Here is a 19,780-nt window from a genome sequence, read left to right on the forward strand (position 1 = left end):
TCCCCCGGCAGCCCGCTGCTCTTGGCTCCCCGTCGGCTGCGTGTGACGCGCCGCCCGCTGCGTTTTGTGGCGGGGGAGAAGRGGGAGAGCTGGCCGGGTGAAGCCTCGTGGGAGCTCCTTTCTTCGGCGCGCGTTTATCCCGGTACGTCTGGATGTCCGCTGGGGGGGGGGGGGTCCTGCCAGGCTGTCCGCAGCGGTCCTGCCTGCCCTCTGCGTTTTCGGGCTCGCTTCTGCAGTGTTGCCAGGAGCAGCTGGCTCGTTTCTGGATCTATTCCGGAGATCCGGCTCGGCAGTGCGGGGAGCCGGCGCTCCCGGCCATGCGGGCTGTGCACCGCGGCCGCTCCTTGGCACGCCGGACCTCAGCAGCGCTGCGCTCGCGCTGCGTGTGCCGGCCTGGCCTGATCTGCTTTTGCACGTTGATTCATGAGGTCCTTCGGGAACCTTTCGGGAAAGCAGCAGCGATGCGCTGGCTTTGTGTAGCGCCTTTCGCTCCTGCCACGCAAACGTCTCCRGGTGACCGAGCGCCTTCAGCTGATTAASGAGTTGTGAGCTGAAGCCTCGTGGCTGCGCCSAAGGAGCTGCTGCTTGCTTTTATTTGCAAGTGCAGGGTGTCTCTCGTTCTCAGCAAGCGGCCGTGCCTGGCCCTTGGCGGACGCCGCTCGCGCCCGTCCCCGCTCTGCTGCACCCCCTGCACGGCGCCGCGTCTGCCGGGGGCGGGAGACGGTGGAGGCGACAGCGCAAGCCGGGGGTAACCATGGGAATCGGCAGAGGTGCTCCGCGGAAGCGGAAAGCGGGTGCAGCAGCGCGGCAGCTGGAGCGCCTGCGCTCTGCCGCCCTGCTCGCCAGCGCCCGCGCAGCATCCCCGGGGCGGGCAGCATCCCCAGGGCAGGCAGCTTCCCCGGCACGTGCAGCATCCCTGCAATATACAGCATCCCCACGGTGCGCAGCATCCCCGGCACGTGCAGCATCCCTGGGGCGTGCAGCATCCCCACGGCAGGCAGCTTCCCTGGCACGTGCAGCATCCCTGGGGCAGACAGCATCCCCACNAAGGAGCTGCTGCTTGCTTTTATTTGCAAGTGCAGGGTGTCTCTCGTTCTCAGCAAGCGGCCGTGCCTGGCCCTTGGCGGACGCCGCTCGCGCCCGTCCCCGCTCTGCTGCACCCCCTGCACGGCGCCGCGTCTGCTGGGGGCGGGAGATGGCGGAGGCGACAGCGCAAGCCGGGGGTAACCATGGGAATCGGCGGAGTTGCTCCGCGGAAGTGGAAAGCGGGTGCAGCAGCGCGGCAGCTGGAGCGCCTGCGCTCTGCCGCCCTGCTCGCCAGCGCCCGCGCAGCATCCCCGAGGCGGGCAGCATCCCTGCAACATACAGCATCCCCAGGGCAGGCAGCATCCCCTGCACGTGCAGCATCCCTGGGGCGTGCAGCATCCCCACGGCAGGCAGCATCCCCGGCACGTGCAGCATCCCTGGGGCAGACAGCATCCCCACGGCGTGCAGCATCCCCGCGGCGCGCAGCATCCCCGCAGGGCTGGGGCGCTCCGGGGGTGCCGGGCTGGGCGGGCGCGCAGCCCCCGGGCAGCACGCGGTGCACGAGAGCGGCCAGGCCCCGCGAGACGGTGCGGAGGCAGTGCGCAGGAGTTCCCGGCAGCGGTGGCATCGCCGCCTGCCTCTCCAAGAGCCCGTCAGGCTTTGCCAGCCCCGGCGCGCCTGCAGCGGGGTGCCCTGATCCTCCCACGGCTTTCTTCAGCTGGACCAAAGCCGCTACCASATTCAGCCCAGCGTCTTTCTGGCTCTGTAGTGATTTCGTGGGACTGCGCCACATTGCAGCCCAATTTATATGAGGGCTTTGGAGCACTGACCATCTCTGGAGAAAGAAATTTAAGGCAGWCAGGAAGGGAATGGGAAGGAGCTTAGTTAACACGCTTTTTTCAATAACTGTAATCATTTTAAGCACARTTCTGATCCCCATTTCCTTGGCTCCTGCTCCCTTGTTTCAGTTCAGCCCCCGCTGTGAATTTTCCTGAGGCACGGGCATGAGGACATGGTGCATTTTAAGTGGATGAGTGCTATCTCCTTGGAGAGCTTTTGTGTGCTCGGCTTGCTTTCACTTTGTCTGGGATGTCAGCTTGCACTTTGTTCCTACTTGGAASAAGCGCCCTAATTTTGCTTTATTGCCTAAATGCCTATAAATAGGGGAAGGGTTGGTCAGAGGGTAAATGTGATGTGTCTTGAAGGGAAGCTGGTGGCTTAAATATCCCCAACTTGTCGTCTCTCTCGGCTATAGCACGTGAAAGGAGAAAAASCAGGAGTTTDATTTTGCCTTTTTTCTGTTCCAGTGATTTTTTCAGAGCACCATTGCTGCCCATAGCGAGCAGGACCCGCACCGAGAGGAAGAGGGATCTCGGCGAGGTGAGCTGTGCTTCTGAAAGGCTTTCTCCTTGCTGCTTTAGTTTCCAAGTGAAGGAGGCAGAGCTATCCCTCTTTGCTTAAAGGAGAAGGCGAGTTCAGGGCTTTGCCTTTGGACTGATGGGGCACTGACAGAGATAAGATGATCCAAAACCTTATGGAAACTTTTAGAAAGAAGTGGGGGGTGAGGGGAGGGGGTCTGTGTTTTTCCCCTATTTTGTCCTGGATACAACCTTCCTTTTGTTACAGGTCCAAAATGTTGATGTCTATTTTCTGTGATTATTTTTTACTCATTTTAGAGAGACAGCAAAAAGCAGAAGTGCTCTCAGGTACGGTACTGTGCCGTGCAAGCCTGCTTTCGAATACGAGGTTTATTTGTTGCACCAATTATTTGTTTRTGAACAACCTGCACAGAGAAGGAAGATCTTTCTCCAGAATGTTAATTAAATAAATTGTAGTATGTTTTTGAGGCTGAAAGAAGTAAATGATCTTTAGTTTTCTTAAGGAGGTGTCTAGCGTGAACATTTACAATGTTCTTCAAGTTCCACTTATTCTTTTTTTCCCTGGCGAGAGAGGGAAAACCTAGTTGTTGKTTTTTCCTGTAGCTTTAGAGTTGCTGTAAACTTTCCATCTTGGTCATATGTAATGTGTGTTCTTAATATGATCCAGTATTAGAGCATCAGGCTGGGACAGGATATGAGCAGKGTCTGTGGTGATTTGGTTTCTGCTTCACAGCGTCATCTATTAGGTTGGCTCCGATGCAGCAGGAGCAGGTCTGCCTGTATTGATGTTGAGAAGTTTGGTGGTGATGTCGGGGGGAGAGAGGGGTGGTGGGAGCCCAGGCGCTGGAGATGTTTCGTTCTGTGAATGGGTTTGAGAGAAGAGTTAGCGYTGAGGAAACGGGTGCGGCGTAAGTTGGTTCACGTCGGGAATTGAAGGATACGTGTGTGTGACGGGGTTTGGTCTCTTGATGAAGRAAGCGCGTCCCTGCTCTCCGGGGCCGGGGGAKYTTAGCCGTGAGCGGGGCGCTGCGGGGAAGCCGGCGCTTGCAGAGCGCTGCGAGCCGTCCTTGCGCGTGCGATAGCGTTAGGAGGCTTCGTGCGAAGGACGCCGGGGAGCTGAGCCGGGACGCGCGTGCTCCGACAGCAGCAGAAGCCCTGCAGCGCAGGCGTGAGGCCTGGGAGGGGCCAGCGCGGGCTGGGGCTGGGGGCGACCGGCTCTCGGATAAGGGCTCGCAGCCAAAGACGGCTCTGCCGGGCTTCTCGCTCCGTGTTCCCYGCGGCCCTTCCCGGAGCGGTGACGAGCGGGCGCCCGGGGCCGGCAGCAGCGAGCCGGCGCTGGGCTCGAGCGGCGGATTCGAGGTCGGTCGTCGTGTGCCGGGGGCTTGGGATTGGGGCCGGGCGAGGGGAGGCCGCTGGCGACGCATCCACCGCTGCCAAAAGCGACGCGGAGCCTTTGCGAAAGCAGCCGCGAAAGGGYGYGTGCGCGTGCGAGGCGGGAGAGAGCCCGCGTCTGACCTCCGATCCTTCCCGACGTGTGCGCAGGTGGGGCCGGGCCCCGGGCAGCGCCATGGACCTCGACGTGCTCAACATGTTCGCGATAGCCGGGGGCACCCTGGCCATCCCCCTCCTGGCCTTCGTGGCCTCCTTCCTGCTGTGGCCCTCAGCGCTGATCAGGATCTACTACTGGTGAGTTAATTAGCGCYGGCGCCGTGATCGAGGCGCCGGGGTGCGGAGCGTGGTGCCCCCCGCGTTGGGCTGCTGCCCACGGGGCCGTTGTCTGCCAGCAGCAGCAGCAGCAGCAGCAGCAGCAGCAGCAGCCCGGAGCAAAACCGCTGCGGGGAGAGAGACGACCCAAAGGGCTGGGAAAGCTGGAAGCGGGAGGGAGGGCGGCAGGTGCCGGGGAGGCGGCGCAGGCGCTCGTGGCCGCTCCGCGCGTCCCTGGGCTGCCCTTCGCCAGGGCAGGGGCTCTCGCCGGGGAAAGCGGTGCTGCTTCTGGCCGCGACTCCTGCGGCCCCAGCCGCGCAGAGCCCGACCTCGGCGGTGCCGGGGTGTCCCGTGCGAGCACCCACTGCCTCGCCATTAGGAGTCTGCTTTGAGAGGGAAGGACTTTGCCCTCGGGAGCGGCTGGAGGAGAGGCTTCTTTCCCTCTCCCTCGGGGCTGAGGCGTCAGCGACGTCGGCACGATGCTCTTCACTGCCCGTGCGCGTCTTGTCCTTCCCTGCAGCAGGAGGCAGGCGCTCGATCTTTCTGCCTTCGCTTGTCCCGGGAAAGCGGCGATGAGCATCCTGCCGGTTTTCATTCCGTGGCTGGTCGCGGGCGAAAGCTGGGATCAGGCTCCTCTGGGAAGTGGGGGCAGCCGCGCGTGGCCCTGCCTGCGAGCCGCCACCGCGCGCAGGGTGTTTCCAAAGCAAAGCGCCCTCCTGGAAGAGCCGGAGCCGGAGCGGAGCGCAGAAACCCGCCCCGCCGCGCGGGCATGGCAGCCTGGCTGAGCTCGTTCTTCTAGTGGAGCATTTGTTAGTGAGCTCGTAACCAAAGTGTTTGGGAACCGACAGGTGGGGTGGGAGATGTGATTAAAGCCTGGCAACTAAAGCTGCGTGAGGAGGAGTTTCCTCCCGCTGCGCATCGCGCCGGGACCCGTGAGAGAGAGCATCATCCTGCAAGTGCAAGCAGATGGTCCAACAGCCTGCTGCAGGGCTGCGAGAGCTGCTGCTGAGCTGCTGCTTCGTCCTGTTTTCTGCTTCGCGAAGGAAAGAGAATCGGGTTCCCTCTGTGTCGTTAAAATCTCAGCACCTCTCTGGTTGTGCTCAGGCTGGTCGGCCCGGCTGTCGGCTGTCACTGCTTGTGCCACGGGAGCCTGTTTGTAGTGGACGGGACGGAGGTCCAGGCGTTGCTGTTTCTGTAAGTGACAGGCATTTTTTTTAGCAAGACTAAACTCTGAGAGTGATTGGAGCGAAGCCTTCAGAGACACACGAGCGAGGATTGCAAAACAGAGAAAATGAGGCAAAGGCAGCTGATGCCAGAGAGCTTTTGTGAGTCAGGTTGAGTAGGAGGTAAGAGAAGAACTTGTAATGTTGTCCTTTAAGGTTGTAGATTAGGGCCTAAATGAAAACACAGCATGTGCCAGTCTGCCTGTGTTAGGCTGAGGGAGGGACTATGTAAGCAGAGGCTAGTGGGATTTTTTCTTTTGAAAGGCAAGTGTCTACACCTTTCTTTCTTACAGCGTTTGTTGGCAGCGTTTGGGTCTGTTATGGGACTAACTGAGACACTCTGTGTTTTGTGTGCATGCACGCCTCCTTTCTTAAGAGACATCTGGTGATAAGAGAAGATTTGTCTGTCTTTTCCATTTGCTTCTTTTTGAATATGCCCCCTTTTTTTGCGAAATCTTTGCGTTTCCTCCTTGGAGGAGGCCTTTGTTCTCGCCCCTCTCCCTGTGAGCCTGCGGACGAGTGGTCCGTCCTGCCGGCCGCAGCAGCTCCTCCGTCCACAGACCTCCCGCTGCTGGGTGTGCGGGTCCTTAGCCGGTGTGTGCACAGGTCACTTCGGGTCCTCTGTAGCTGACCACGTCCATCCCCTCCTTCACTGCTAATGCTTCTCCAGGCAGCGCGCGACATCGGCGACTGCCCCAGTGACCCCAAGCAGTAGATCCGTCTTCTTCTGCCTTAACCGGTTAATCAGTTTAGCTGCCTCGGCTCAGTGTGTTAACACCTTGTGAGGGATCAGTTCAGCTTTGCACAGATTATTTCGTCTTCTCCTGAACTGATCCATCAGCTAAAAATGTTATCAACTTGCCCATCAGTGGTTTACACCGATGTCTTTGAGGAGAGCACTCTTAAGTCACTTACTTATTCAGGGAGAAATTCACCTCTCTGTGTAGGACCAGCACCGAGCCTGGGTGCTACTTAAGCCCCACTAACTCCCTCAAAAAAGGGATTAAGATAAAAGAGGATTGCAGTATGCCTAAGCTTTGAATGGGCAGAGAGCTAGGATGGCCCAGCACAGTGTTGGTGACCTTGCTGCTGTGTCTCAAATCAATTCTGATATTGTGTGTAGAAGTATTTGCCAGGGTTTTGGCAATCAGGAGTAGCCCAGTAGTTGTGCAGCATCCTGACAAGCCTTACTTTTGACCTTTTGGGAAGTGCAGAGTAACTGTGCCTGCGCCTCAGTCTTGAATTGCACGTGTACAGCGTGTGTCCAAAGTGTCACCAGCAATCTTTGCCCAGCTCCCCTCTGGCCAGTAGTTTCATTGCATCATCTTTAAACAGGTTGCAAACATTTTCTGTCGGGAGCTGTCTGCCTTTCTGCTTTCAGGGGAATAACCCAGGTTTCCTTGGGGTTAGCCCTGATGTCTTCTGGGGTGTTTGACTCTGTGGATGGTTACGTCTGGTCCTTTGCGTGTGTGCCTAAACACATTTTTAAGGATCATCCAGTTGGCATGTGGGAAACTGGTTTCTGTGATGCTCCTAGGTCACAATTCTCTATTGCTGGATCCAATATACTTGCCCAGGGTGTGATGAGGGCTTATGGCCACAGGGCTGCAAGGATGCGCCCAAATAAATCTATGACAGATCTCTCTGTCTTACCCACCTGGAACAAGAGCCCTCCCTTGGCCTCCCTGTCCTGCATGCTGCCTTTCCTATGTGTGCTCCCTTTCTCTCTTGAGCCTTTTTCCTTCTATCAAATGTCAAGGGTCTTCAGCTCTAGGGTTGTCATTTTGGCCCATTTCCATTGCCTTAAGGGTATTTTGCACCTTGGTTATATGGGGTATATTTTGCAACTTTTTAACAAATGGAGTGTCTCCATGAGCTGTCACCTGTAAGTAAAGGGTCTGGTCCAGTAACCAGACGCTCAGAATTAGTCCCAATTAAACCACGGCAAAGCCAGCGTGAGCTGGCTAACTGGCCTTAGGTAACTAGCATATCTGCAGCTGAGCTTGGACCTGTCACCTGGTTTATATTCCCACCGTCCCGTTGTGCCCTGCTCACTGGTGTTATTTTCTCCTTGTTTCCAGGTACTGGCGTCGAGCCTTGGGTATGCAGGTTAGATATGCAAACTACGATGACTATCAGTTTTGTTATTCCTATAGAGGGAGACCTGGATACCGACCGTCTATCCTGATGTTACATGGGTTCTCAGCCCACAAAGACATGTGGCTGTCTATAGTCAAGGTAGGACTTTGTTTCTCTCCTGTCAGTGCTTAGCAGGAGTCGATGTTACTGGACTTGGCAGTGGTGCGGGGGTGGAACAGCTGCATGGATACAATCTGGGACGATCATTTTAACATGCCAGCAGAACCCTCCTCAGCTCTGTGCTCATTGTTTGTTGGATCCTCTTCATCCCTATTACATGCAAATCTGCAGGGGAAGAACAGTAGGTACCTACCTCCTTCACGGGAAGTGAGTCTTGCCCGTGGTTTCTCATCGTTTCTTTCCTTGATATATGAGCTGATTTATTCTGGTGCAAGAGTAACCAAGGGCTTCTAGGAGGAAACTGAGCCCCCTTTTGCCACCTGTAATCACCTGTTTCCTTCCTTCCTCCCTTGGTTTTCACAGCAGTTCTCCTTTGGTCTAACTGCCCGGGTTTTGTTTCTGCAGTTCCTCCCGAAAAATCTGCACTTAGTGTGTGTTGACATGCCTGGTCATGAAGGTACAACCCGGTCATCGTTAGACGATTACTCCATTAATGGGCAAGCTAAAAGAATACACCAGGTAAAGCCCCAGCAGTGGTCTCCTCTTACTCTTCATGTTTACCTTTGCAGCGTGTATCAGGAATGATGGGGCTGCTTTAACTCTCTGAAGTAGAGCGAAACCTTGCTGTCCCCTGGGCAGAGGTCAGAAGTTGAGGACTGGTGCCACGTAGATGTGGCATCTGAGAAGTTGTTGCTTTATTCTCCTGAAACCTGCAGGTGCAGGTGACGTCCTGCTTTGCCGCCCTGGTGCGAGTTTGGCAATCCGTGCCCTGCATTAATTGCTTCTGAGCTTTGCCCTGCTGCTGTTTGTGTGCACCTCTCTCCCCTTTTCTTTCTTACCAAGCTGGACTGCAGCATTCTGCAGAAGGACGTGGGAGTTTGCAAGACTTTGGAAAACTGACCCATTACTTCTTCAAGGGCTGCACTCAAAATACGTGATTGATTAGCCAGCACACCCTTAATGCTTGAGGCACACCTGAGTTTTTCAGTTTGATCACCAGAAAGTCATATGTGCAAATTATAGCCAGAATTAGTATCCCAGAAACGAACACACTCATAAAGAGGGGAAGCACTGCGTGAGAGGGGAGCTCTTCTGGGCTTGGGAGCACAGAGTTATGAAATGGGCCCCTGTTTTCAGCAGTGCAATGGCTTAGCAACACACAAATACACAGTGTAGGCGGACGACTAGACCAACAAGGTCCCTGTGTGTTTGTGTAGGGGAAAGTGCTGTGTCCCTCCTTCTCCTACAGTAACCATATGCAAACATGCATGTCTTCAGTCCTTCTTGTCTCACACAGTCTTTTCCCACCACCAGCAATAAAAGGAGGTCTCTCACTTTCTTCTCCTGCTGTAGCTGATAAGTAGGACTGAACCTTCAGCTCTGCAGAAAGTGCCAAGGTTTTTGCTTGCTGTCTTCAGTGTTGCCACCAGACTGGCTTCCAGATGTGCCTTCTTCTTGTTGCCCTGTTGCTTAGCTGCCTACATGATGCAGCATGTGCAGACCTGTTTTTTTATGCACATTAATGCTTTTGCACCTGCGTGAGGGTGGGCTCCCTTGCCATGGGAGCATTGGACCTCCCCTACTCAGGCCCAGGAAGCAGAGCTGCTCTGGCAGAGAGAAAGGGGCAAGACCAGACTGGGCACTGGGGGCTTTCCCAGCTCTTAGAAAGCCTTTCTCCCCCTTAACCGTTTAGAGACTTGTGGCTGGAAGGAGGGGTGAAACCAGGACAGGAATGAAGCAGATGCTCCCTCTACAGCGGCCTTCTGCCACCACCTTGTGTTTGAAGACAGTGCATTTTTCTTCTTGAGAGGGTTGCAGACGCTGTGCATAGCACGGCGCACGGAGTACGTGGGCATCGGTGGCTCTCCTCTGGCTCTGGTGCACGCACGGCAGGAGGTCTCCTCTGTTGTGTCTGCTCAGCTCCTCACGACAGGGATCCCCGTCTCGTTTGGGCTCTGTCTGGGGAACGACACATGCATTTGGGGGTTTAGTTGGCTGCTTCCAGTGGTACAGCGTGTGTCATGGAGACCTTGCAGTGCCCCGGGGATCCTTTTGGGACTGAGCCACACGGGCAGGACGTGCCCAGCAGGGCCCTTCCTGGCCCCAGGCTGCTGTTGCTCCCGTTGGTTCGAGGAGTGGCTCCAGGCTCTCCGGAGGCAGCTGTGGCTTTCCTTGGAGGCGTTCCTGCAGCGTTCCCAGGCCGCGGCCCAGCCCTGGCCAGGAGCGGGCTTCTGCCCACCGTGCCCCAGCCCTGTCTCCTGGTGTCGGATCAGGCGATGTGTGGTTACACAGCTTCAGCCTGGGGTGCCTTGGAGCCCCAGCAGCTTTCCCTGCTCTGCAGGGCGGTTTTCACCCCCCGCTGCTGTGCGTGACTGGAAGGCGCTGACGCCGTGCCGGGAGCAAGCGATGCTCCTCTGGGAAAGGCTAAGCCCTGTTAGCCCCCTGCCCCGTGCATGTCCCCCCCTCCCACTGCTGCCGTATCCAGGTCTGCGCCAGAACCACCATTCTCCAGTTTTTGTGCTTAATTTCGCTAATGACCCCATGCCGAGGCTTCCTCTTGCCCGACAATGCTCCGTTCTGCTTCCGTTGCAGTTTGTTGAGTGCATCAAGCTGAACAGAAGGCCCTTTCATCTGGTTGGCACTTCGATGGGAGGAAACGTCGCGGGAGTTTATGCCGCTCAGTACCCAGACGAGATCTGCAGCCTGACCCTTATATGTCCTGCAGGTGCGTAATACACGAAAGACCAAGCGTGGAAAGAGCAGGCAGGGCTGGCAGGGAGCACACTGCGCTGGGCATATACCATTTTTCAGAGCAGATAAGAAACTTCGGCCTGGACCATTACAAATCAGGCAAGGCATTTGCCTGGCAGAGCATTTTTGTTTGGAGGTGGGGGCAAGCACGAGGGCTGTGGTATTAACCGCCACGGTTGGTACAAATCCTGCTCAGGTAATTGCCTTCTGCCCACTTCTGTCCCTCCTGCGCTTTCAAGTTAAAAGGCACTTCTCACATTCTGCTGTAAACAAGGTTCATGCAAAAGCCCAGGGTGATGCCGATTGCAAAATAGACTTTGCATGCTAAGTAGTGCGTTTTAAAATAATGCATATGTATAATCTTAAAATCTCTGGCAGTGCAGAGTTCTAGGGCACAGAGCACCTAGGAGGAAATCATGGGCTTGTCCTGGCTGCTGTTTTCCAGGGCTTTGGAGTCTTCCCTGTTGTTCCTGAACCCATGCTTAGAGCTGAGACTAGGGGAGATGGGACAGCCCCTGGTCTTGAAGAAAATGCTTTTTTCTCTTGGAGTGGCTGACATTTTGCCATGGCATATTTGTAGTCTCTCGGTTTTGGAGAAGGAACCCAGGCAGTGAAGTTTGGTCGGATCTTGCTGTACCTCCCTGAGAGCCCCAATGGGTCTTAAAGCCGGTGCAAACCGTTACTGCTGCCGGGGGGTGCAGGACCCAGAGAACACGGTCCTCTCGCATTTGGGCACTCTGCATGGGAAGAGCGCTTTGGGGCCATGCCCAGACCAGTGGGAGGGTTGCGTGCCCGTGTGGTGCTTCCTCTCCGTCACCCCTGTCTCCTGGCCTGATGCCTGGCCCGACACATCGGGCGAGCCTGTGGATGAAACGCAGCAAATGGGACACAGGCTTTGCAGGGAGCTTTTCTGTCGGGAAGGGCTTTGCTGCCTCCTTGTCGCTGTGACAGCTCCTTCCCGTCCCATGCGAGGAAAGCATGGTTCTGCGGTAAGCGATGAAGCAAAAAGTGAAACGTTACTGTCTGTGCCGCTCGGCAGAGCAACGAGATTTTTCCCTTCCTCTCAGGGAGAGGTTTTGGCTGACTCTTCCCGTGTGTTATTGCATGTGTAACCTTGGTGTGGGCTTTATGAAGAGCTTTGAGGTTAAGCTGCTACAAGATCTTTCCCAGCTGGTCAAAAGCACATAGAGTACATCTATGTTGCATCAAACCGCCGGGCACAGCAGTGTCAAAACTCGGATCAGCAGGGAAGACTGGGTTGTCACTGGGTAAATACTAAGACTGTTCCATGCACAGATTTTTCGCTCCCTTTCTTTGTTAAACGGGCGAGCAAGCGGCGAGGCCAGGGACCTGGACTCTGTCTGCGGGGGCTGTCGTGGTCTCTGCTGGGTTTTAGCGCTTGCACGTGCTTGTTCGTTGTCTCAGGCCTGCCGAGTTCGACCGAGACCAAATTCATCAAGCAGCTGCGGGAGCTGCAAGAGTCCGAACGCATCGACAGGATCCCGTTAATCCCCTCGACGCCCGAAGAGATGGCAGATATGCTGAAACTCTGCTCTTACGTTCGCTTTAAAGTGCCCCAGCAGGTGAGAAACCCGAGCCCTCGGCTCAGGCTTGGCCGGCTGTAGGAAGGGGACTTTGGAAGGGAGGGGATTGCAATTACTTTGCAGCCTTTTGAGCATCAGCGAAACTGGATCTGTCGGGTGCTTGTTATTTATGGCAGGTTTCAGTTTTATTAAACAGGCAAGCGTTCTAGCAGAGGTGGGTAACTTGGAGACCTTAGTCTGGCTCTGTCTTTAGTAGTGCTTTGAGAGTATTAACAGATCCATGTATTTTTGGCCTCTCTAGGTTTCTGCTTAAAAGCAAAGCTTGCTCAAAAGGTTATTTCTTGACAGCAGTTCTCTCTGGTGGGGGTCTCTGCTCCCTGTCGGCACTCATTTCACCGACAGAAATGCTGATGGGGATGGAGGAGGGGAGACCAAGGTCTCTGCTGTCCTTCTGGCCCAGGGATCGCTGTGTGTCTGCCTGCAGCACACAGGCAAGGGAACCCCTGGCAGGGATTTCTTCATCTTTTCAGTATCTCCGTGGCTCAGAAAACTTTCCCTTTAATCTCATTTTTCCCACTGCAGCGCTAGCTGAAATTTCCATGCGTGAGGCATGCAAGTTCGTTGGCGCCTGGCTGGGAAGTAGAAGTGTTTTTAGTAAATATAGCTGGCAGGAAACGTTAAATAAATAAATAAGAAGGCTATTGTCCAGTCTGGAAGGGGATTGTTTGTTGCTTTTCTAGCAGAAGTAATGGAAATGTTAATTGCCTCATTGTGAGGCTAGAGGAACTTGGCAAGGGGCTTGCTATTAAGCTGATTTTCCTTAGGAAGCCTGGGATGAGCAGATTGGAGGATATGAAAGAATGTAAGGCAATGCCAAGACCATTTTTTGGCAAAAGAATAAAAAAAGGAAGAAAAGCTCAGTCATTCCTAAGACAGTCTGCTAGGGGTGTACCACTGGCCTTGGAAAATTGCAGTCTGCCATTATAGAAGACTGAAATAGCAGTTATTGAAATACATGTTACTTAAGTGCTGTTGAAACAGCCTCCTATCAAGACGTGCCTCTGACGGAGCTTGCACTGGGGCCCCGTTGTGCGAGGCACATGCTGTCGGCAGTCGGCGCGGTCCCAGTCCTGGCCACGCGCCGCCCTCCCGGCTCTCCCAGCGCGGGCTGCCCCCCGAGGGTTTCCCTTTGCTCCCTTCGCAGATCCTGCAGGGCCTCGTTGACGTTCGCATCCCGCACAACGATTTCTACCGGAAACGTAAGTGCATCGCCAGAACCGACCTTGCCAGGCGTGCGAGCCCTATCTCAAGGGCTTCAGAGAGGGTGTTCCTGGTGCCCCCATCCCCAGCAGACCTCCTCACCCCATCTCCCATGTCCTCGTGCTGGGAGCATGGAGGAACATGATTAATAGATTTGGGGAAGCACCTTAGTGCCTGGTAGCAACCCGTGACCACCTACAGAGTTGGTGGGGCTGCTGCTTCACCCTCATCCTCCAAGGTAGTTTAATTAGCACTAATACCTGCGAAGAGATGGGGCTGGAGGAGGATCTCTCCATACTAGAGCCTGATGGCAGTGCAGAACGAGACCTTTGCAAAGACCACACTACTGGGCTCTCCTGCCGCAGGCTCCCCTTCCCGTGGGCTCCTCTTCCTCAGGCCGGTTCCCACGGCCGTTGCTGGGAGCCTGCCTGGGGGAACATGGGCAGGGGTTGTCCCTCGCATGGAAGGAGAAAGCATCCTTCTCGTGGAAGACTAATTCTCCTTCTGTGCACACAAGTATTTCTAGAAATCGTGGATGAAAAGTCCAGACATTTGCTCCATGAGAACATGCACAAGATCAAAGCGCCAACGCAGGTCATCTGGGGAAAGCAGGACCAGGTACGCAGCCATCCCGTGCCTTGCCTGCTCTCTCCCTGCTTGACCTCCTTGGAAGGAGGACCAGGAGCGCATCTCCATGTGCAGCTGCGTACGCTTTGCCTGCAGATGTGTGGTGCTCTGCAGCATACTGGCTCATGGGACCCCCATCCACCCTGGAGGATGGCTTGGGAATGATGGAAGGAAAGAGGAGAGACAGCCCGGGGGGAGACGGGGAGAGAAGCAGGCCGAGCTTTAGCTGCTGGGACTTGCCTGGGGTTGGTGGGCAGGAGAGGGGCAGGTGCCGGCAGAGCCAGCGCCCGAGCGCAGTGACAGGCGTGGGCTCGGGAGAGGGACTGCCGGCAGCAAAGAGAGTTGTCTTGGCAACTAGGGAGAAACGCGCTAGTCCGTGGGCGGGTGGCAGGGTAAAAGCATGGGGCTTCGGTCTCCTTTTCCGTGTTTATATGTAAGGATAGTTAAGGAGGAAGGAGCAGGGAGATTTGAGGAGGAGGGGAAGAGGCAGGACGCAGGCGCGTAAAGGGCCATGTAAATGCATAAAAGCACCTGCATTTGGGTCCCTGCGGCAGGCGGGGAAGGGGGAATGAGCATGGTGCAGGACGCGCTAGTCCGTGGGCGGGTGGCAGGGTAAAAGCATGGGGCTTCGGTCTCCTTTTCCGTGTTTATATGTAAGGATAGTTAAGGAGGAAGGAGCAGGGAGATTTGAGGAGGAGGGGAAGAGGCAGGACGCAGGCGCGTAAAGGGCCATGTAAATGCATAAAAGCACCTGCATTTGGGTCCCCGCGGCAGGCGGGGAAGGGGGAATGAGCATGGTGCAGGGCGTGCGAGCCCGCGGCGGGAGGCAGGAGCGTGTCCTGGCGCTCAGCCTCTCGCGTGGATTCGCAAAGGCGGTCCCACTGGGATTTCTACAACAGACAGTGAAACTGAGATCTGCCTGCAAACAGTTACTCGTTTGTTTGTTTGTCTGTTTGTTTGTTTGTTTTTCCCCCCCCTATTGTTCAGGTCCTGGATGTTTCCGGAGCTGACATTTTAGCAAAAGCCATTCCTGACTGTCACGTGTATATTCTGGAGAACTGTGGGCACACGGTGGTCGTGGAGAGGCCCAGGAAGACGGCGAAGCTCATGCTCGAGTTTCTGGCGCTGCTGCACAGCACAGAGAACAACAAGAAACAAGCGTGAGCGCCGCGGGGAGCCCGGCGCCGGAGCCAGATGTTTTCAGTTGTAAAGTACTGATGCTTTGATAAGTTCTCAGGGATCTCGTACAAATCACGGTGAATGTGCCAAAGTCCCTGAGGAAGGCAAAATCACGTAAATCTATAGCACTACTGACACATGGGGACCTAGGGATCATTGAACAACCTACATATAGGCAAAAATGGGAACAGAATCTCTGTATTTTCTACTTACACATAAAGTAGAAATGATCTGAAATCACAAAACACTAGCCATGGAACATGCTGAAACTCTGTAGGCAGCCCATGCTCTGTAAGTTACCGGCACGTAGTTGTTAATGACATTTATCTAAAATACACGAGAAGTGTAGGAAGGTAGGAACGTCCTGGACTGAGACTTACAATATTTCTACTCCTTAGACTCTGCTGCGTTGCATGCAATATTGTTATAAGAGAATCCTAATGTTCCAGGCATTTGCTAATGTGCTGTTTATGTAGATCATTAACTTATGATTTATGCAGAAAAAAAACCCAGAAAACTTCATGTGTGAAAGTAAAATGACTATATGTCCAAAATGTTTACACTTCTGGTGAGTGAATTTTTTAAATCCCTGAACAGCTCCTGTGTATATGTAATGCCTTAACAGTCTAGAGTAACGACGTCCGTGTCCAGCCTGGCCTCGGAAGGGGGGGTGGTTTCCTCTGATGTGAAACCTGCCTATTGTAAAAACGCAGCGTAAAGACAGCAGTTTCAGAGCAGTTGTGCAAACAAGTGGAACAAAAACTCCTGGAGCTATTCAGTCGCTTAGACGTGGGGCCCGAGTCAGGAATAATCCTGCGGAGAGACGTGCGAGTGAGCACGTTCAGGTTAACGCCAGGGCGAACTCTTGCCTCAGCTCTTTTCTATTACGGTGCACTGCTGAACATTTTGATGTAAATGATGAACTTCTTAATGAATTCCATGAATTCTGTGGATGATGATGTCACTGAAAACACATGTCACAGATCCAAGTGTAATGGGAAAAGTGAAAGAATAGCAGAGTGCAGCATGGGCTCACGTACTCCCTAGCCAATGTGAATTGTTAGCAGATGTCTCAGGCTCACGTGGGATGCATTTTAAAGTATAGTGGTGTGGAAAAGTAAAATTTGGTAGTGTTTCCTTTCGATAATTGATAACACCTAACCAAGTGAAATTATATACAAAAAGGGGGAAATCCAGACAAGTTACACTTTGCAGCCCGTGGGGCACCTTCTAGAGACTGATTCTGCTGCGTTAATCCCCCCCCAGATGCAGCTCCTCGCTGCGTCTCCCCAAATTAGCTGCTGGACACTTGTAGCTAATCCCGCTGCATGACCTGGATGAGAAACCTGGTTCCTGGTCTCAGGCGTTGCGTGATTTTGGTGGAGGGTGAAGCCGTGCGTGGTCCTTGTGAAGGCAAGCGGGAGGAGGCCGTTGTACGTCTGTCACCACACAGTCCCTTTAGACACCCTCCTTGGTATCAGCACCTGATATTTTCTAGAGGCTCTCCTGTAGACTCTATATGTAAGCTTGTATTTCTGAGAACCATCTTCTCACTATTTTTCCAGGATGCTATGACCTGTGTATGTATTTGAAGCTCCCTGTTAGCTTCTCTTCTCTTTTTGTAAGAGAAGAAATGGTGTTCTTTCAGAAAATTAGGAAGTTGCTGTCAGTTGCTTGGTTATTGTTTCTACTACAGGAGCTGATGAAGAAAAATGCTGATCGTTTTACATGGTAAAAGCCAGAAAAAGTTGCTGGATATCTACGTGGTTTCTCCTATGCCGCAGATTGCTGTATGCAAAGGATTTAAATGGCTATTAAAATCTAGTAATTTAAAGAGTCCTCTGTGCAATGATTATTTTTTCCTTTGGGGAAGGGGGATTGTGGTATGGGATGATGCAGAGCAAGAGGGACTTACTCTTTTGCTTTTTCTCCATATCTCTGAGTTCCAGGTTTTGCCCTGATGAACCCTTGATAACGTCCAGAGAGATGGTGAAGACCTTGAAGGCTCAGTTCTGATCTCTTCGAAGACCGCAGGAATTTCACTTTTTTTCCTTTTTCAATAGGAGATGGCCCTAAACACTCAAGAAGCAAAATAAAACCTCAAAGGGCAGATGAGTTAGGTTTTAAGCAGCAAAGATTCGTCTTAAATTCTTCAAAGTGTGTCAAATGCAGATATTATCTGTAATTGGAAGACTTTCGGAATTCGTACACAAAGTGGCGGGGATACTATGAGGTCAATATCTAGGCAAACTGATTTGCACTTGCACTTACCCCAGGAGATTCTGGAGGCCTCGCAGCTGCGAGTGAAATAACTGAGCTGGAGTTCAGCTGCTGCGTTGATGCAGAGACAGAGGTGACCGCGGCTGTAGGAAATATATCGCGTTACTCTGACACGCAGGGGAAACGGAGGAGGCTTCTCGCCTTTAGGCAGGGGACTGCAATGGCTCAGGGAGTTCGAATTACACATCCGAGTCTCTTGCTCTTTGGTAATAAAAAGCCTCGTCCGCAAGGGGTTTATTTAAGCGGCGTCACCGCTAAGCGGCAGCTGCTGGCGCCGGCTCTCTCTCAGCCGTGCCGGCCCCGGCCCCGGCCCCGGCGGAGGGCTCTCGGCTGGCCCCCAGCGCGGCGTTAGCTGCTCCCGGGCTGAACGCGATGCTGCAGAGCCGCGTCCCCTTTGCAGCTCGCCTTCTGGGTCTGAATGTCACGGTTTTATTAAATAAATGAAAATATAAATAAAATCTCCAAACACAGTCCGAAAAAGTATTCGCAGAGGGGATTTGCTGCGGCTGCAGGAGTCCAGGCGAACACGCCGCGAATCCGTCAATGTAGAGCTGCGATGCTGCCTGGCTTCTTTGCCGTTTCCAGGTCAAACTGAGGTGGCCTCCTCACGCCGGGCAGGCGATGGGCCCCCCAAAGCCAGAGAGGGGCCCCAGGCGGGCTCGTGGCCCCGCTGGTCTCCTGCTGGGGTGGGACGTGGAGACGTCCGGCGCCGCCAGCCCCTTCCGCGCGCTCGGTGGTTCCCTGGAGGGCCGCGAGGACTCGCTCCTGCCCCCCGAGCCCTCGCGCCGCTGCCCGGGGGAGGCTGCGAGCTGGCTGCCCTGCAGGGCCACGGGCCGGCAGCGAGCCCTGGAGCCGGGAGGACTTTCTGCCGGAGCTGGACACAGGCAGCCCGCTGGCGTCGGAGGGGAGGCTGCAGGTGGCCTTGGGGGGCTTCTCTTTGCTCTCGGTCCCAGGGGTCTGCAGCCCTCGCCAGCCCCGCGCAGGGCGGGTGAGCCCTCTGACGAGGCACGGGAAGGAGGGAGCACACCTGCGTGTCACTGTTCCCGCTCGCTCCTCGTTTCCTGCCACGAGCAGGAAAAGCCCCACGCCGAAGGGCTGCTGCCTCGGCTCTGGGGTGCAGCTGCAGTGGAAGGGCTGCTGCAGGGCTGCTGCAGCATTTTGGGAGCAGCCCCTTGTCCAAGGTGAGGCCACATCTCCCACGCGTGGGGCTCAGGCAGGAGCTCCTGGCCTTCCCTGTTGGGTTTGGCTGCTGGGTGAGTGGGGGGGGGGCAGCTGGGAAACCAGTGGATCCCAGTCACGGGGAGCCCCAGCACTGGAAACTAGCATGTGGACAGCCTTCTGGTGAGCCGGTGGAGGACAGAGAGTGAGTGTGCCGTTCTGGTTGTCCTTGGTGAATTTGGTGTTGTTTTGCTTGTGATCATGCAAAGAGAGAAGGTCCGACCTCAAACTGAACTGGGCTAGGATGCGAGGCAGAGCGTGCATTAGCAGGGAAAGCGAACAGAGGTAAGGAGCCAGTCCTCGGCCCTTGTGGGCCTTGCCCAGAAGGGATTGCTGTGTCCCGAAAACCTCCTGGCAAAAGAGTAGGCTGCAGGATCCTGCGCAGGTGTGGAGACCGTTGCTGCCTCCCTGGTGTGCTCGGAGCAGGGAAGCAGAGCCCGTGCAGGAAGGCAGACCTGCCCCGCGGCCAGGCTGGGAGCTTCAGAGCTAGGAAAGCGAGGTGCCTTAGCAAGTCACTTGGTTCTGCCGAGCGGGTAATAGAGATGTAACAGTCCCCGTGTCGTGGGTTGTGGGAGGACCTGGAGGATGGGGACGCTCTCAGTATATGGCGAAGGGCCGTGGCAATTTCTTGGATGGAGGTGAGCGCTCCCTCCCCTTCCCCCTGCTGAGGGGCTCCCTTGTCCCCCCCGATCCTCCCCCTGGGCTTGAAGGTGGTGGCAGAGGAGGGAGCTGCCCTGTGTGCAGCTCGCGCCTTGCGTCTGCCCTGGGTCCCTTGCATGGCCTCAGGTAAATCACATAAGCTGCACCTGCAAGTAGCAGGCAAGAACTCTTCCAGCTCCTGGCAGCATGGGGTGCTGTGCGTTTAGCTCAAGGCCTTTAAAGCACTCTAACCCGTGTCCCACTTGCTGCGCTGGGAGATGGTGCTCCTGGCGGGAGCTGGTCCTGCCGTTCCTGTCTGCCGCCCCGTGCTGGAAGCAGCTTCCCCTCGCGGCTGCATGAGCAGATGCTGCTCCCGTGCTCGGGTCCCCCGGAGGCCCATCCCCAGGGAAGCGCCCTGGGGAGCTGAGGGGGGATTTGCTTGTAGCCTGCTGAGTGTTACAGAGCTCCCGATAAGCACAGGAGCAGCCTGGACCTCTGCGGGGCCCAGGGTCTGCAAACGGGCTCTGCAGCGGTGGGCTTAGCAGGCAGCCCCTTCCCCGACCTGCTGCAAAGGTTGCACCTTCCCGCAGTGATCTGGCTTTGCAGAGATCCTCAGAGCTGCCACTGGTGCTCTGGTTTAAATGACATAAACAGGTCTGACACCCCCCCCCCCCCTTCCTGGCTTGGACTC

General features: G+C 55.2%; 1 protein-coding gene across 1 annotated transcript; it reads left to right on the forward strand.

The window, feature by feature from the left end:
• The first annotated feature begins 3,972 nt into the window (after nucleotides 1-3,972).
• ABHD6 (abhydrolase domain containing 6) lies at nucleotides 3,973-14,937 on the forward strand. The gene is made up of 8 exons (XM_026075518.1): nucleotides 3,973-4,091; nucleotides 7,414-7,570; nucleotides 7,997-8,110; nucleotides 10,184-10,316; nucleotides 11,768-11,925; nucleotides 13,091-13,145; nucleotides 13,664-13,764; nucleotides 14,761-14,937. The coding sequence occupies exons 1-8, from the start codon at nucleotides 3,973-3,975 to the stop codon at nucleotides 14,935-14,937; spliced, it is 1,014 nt and encodes a 337-aa protein (XP_025931303.1).
• Nucleotides 14,938-19,780: the final 4,843 nt, after the last annotated feature.

This window comes from Apteryx rowi, unplaced genomic scaffold, assembly GCF_003343035.1.
Source record: "Apteryx rowi isolate R43461 unplaced genomic scaffold, aptRow1 scaffold_405, whole genome shotgun sequence".
NCBI lineage: Eukaryota > Metazoa > Chordata > Aves > Apterygiformes > Apterygidae > Apteryx > Apteryx rowi.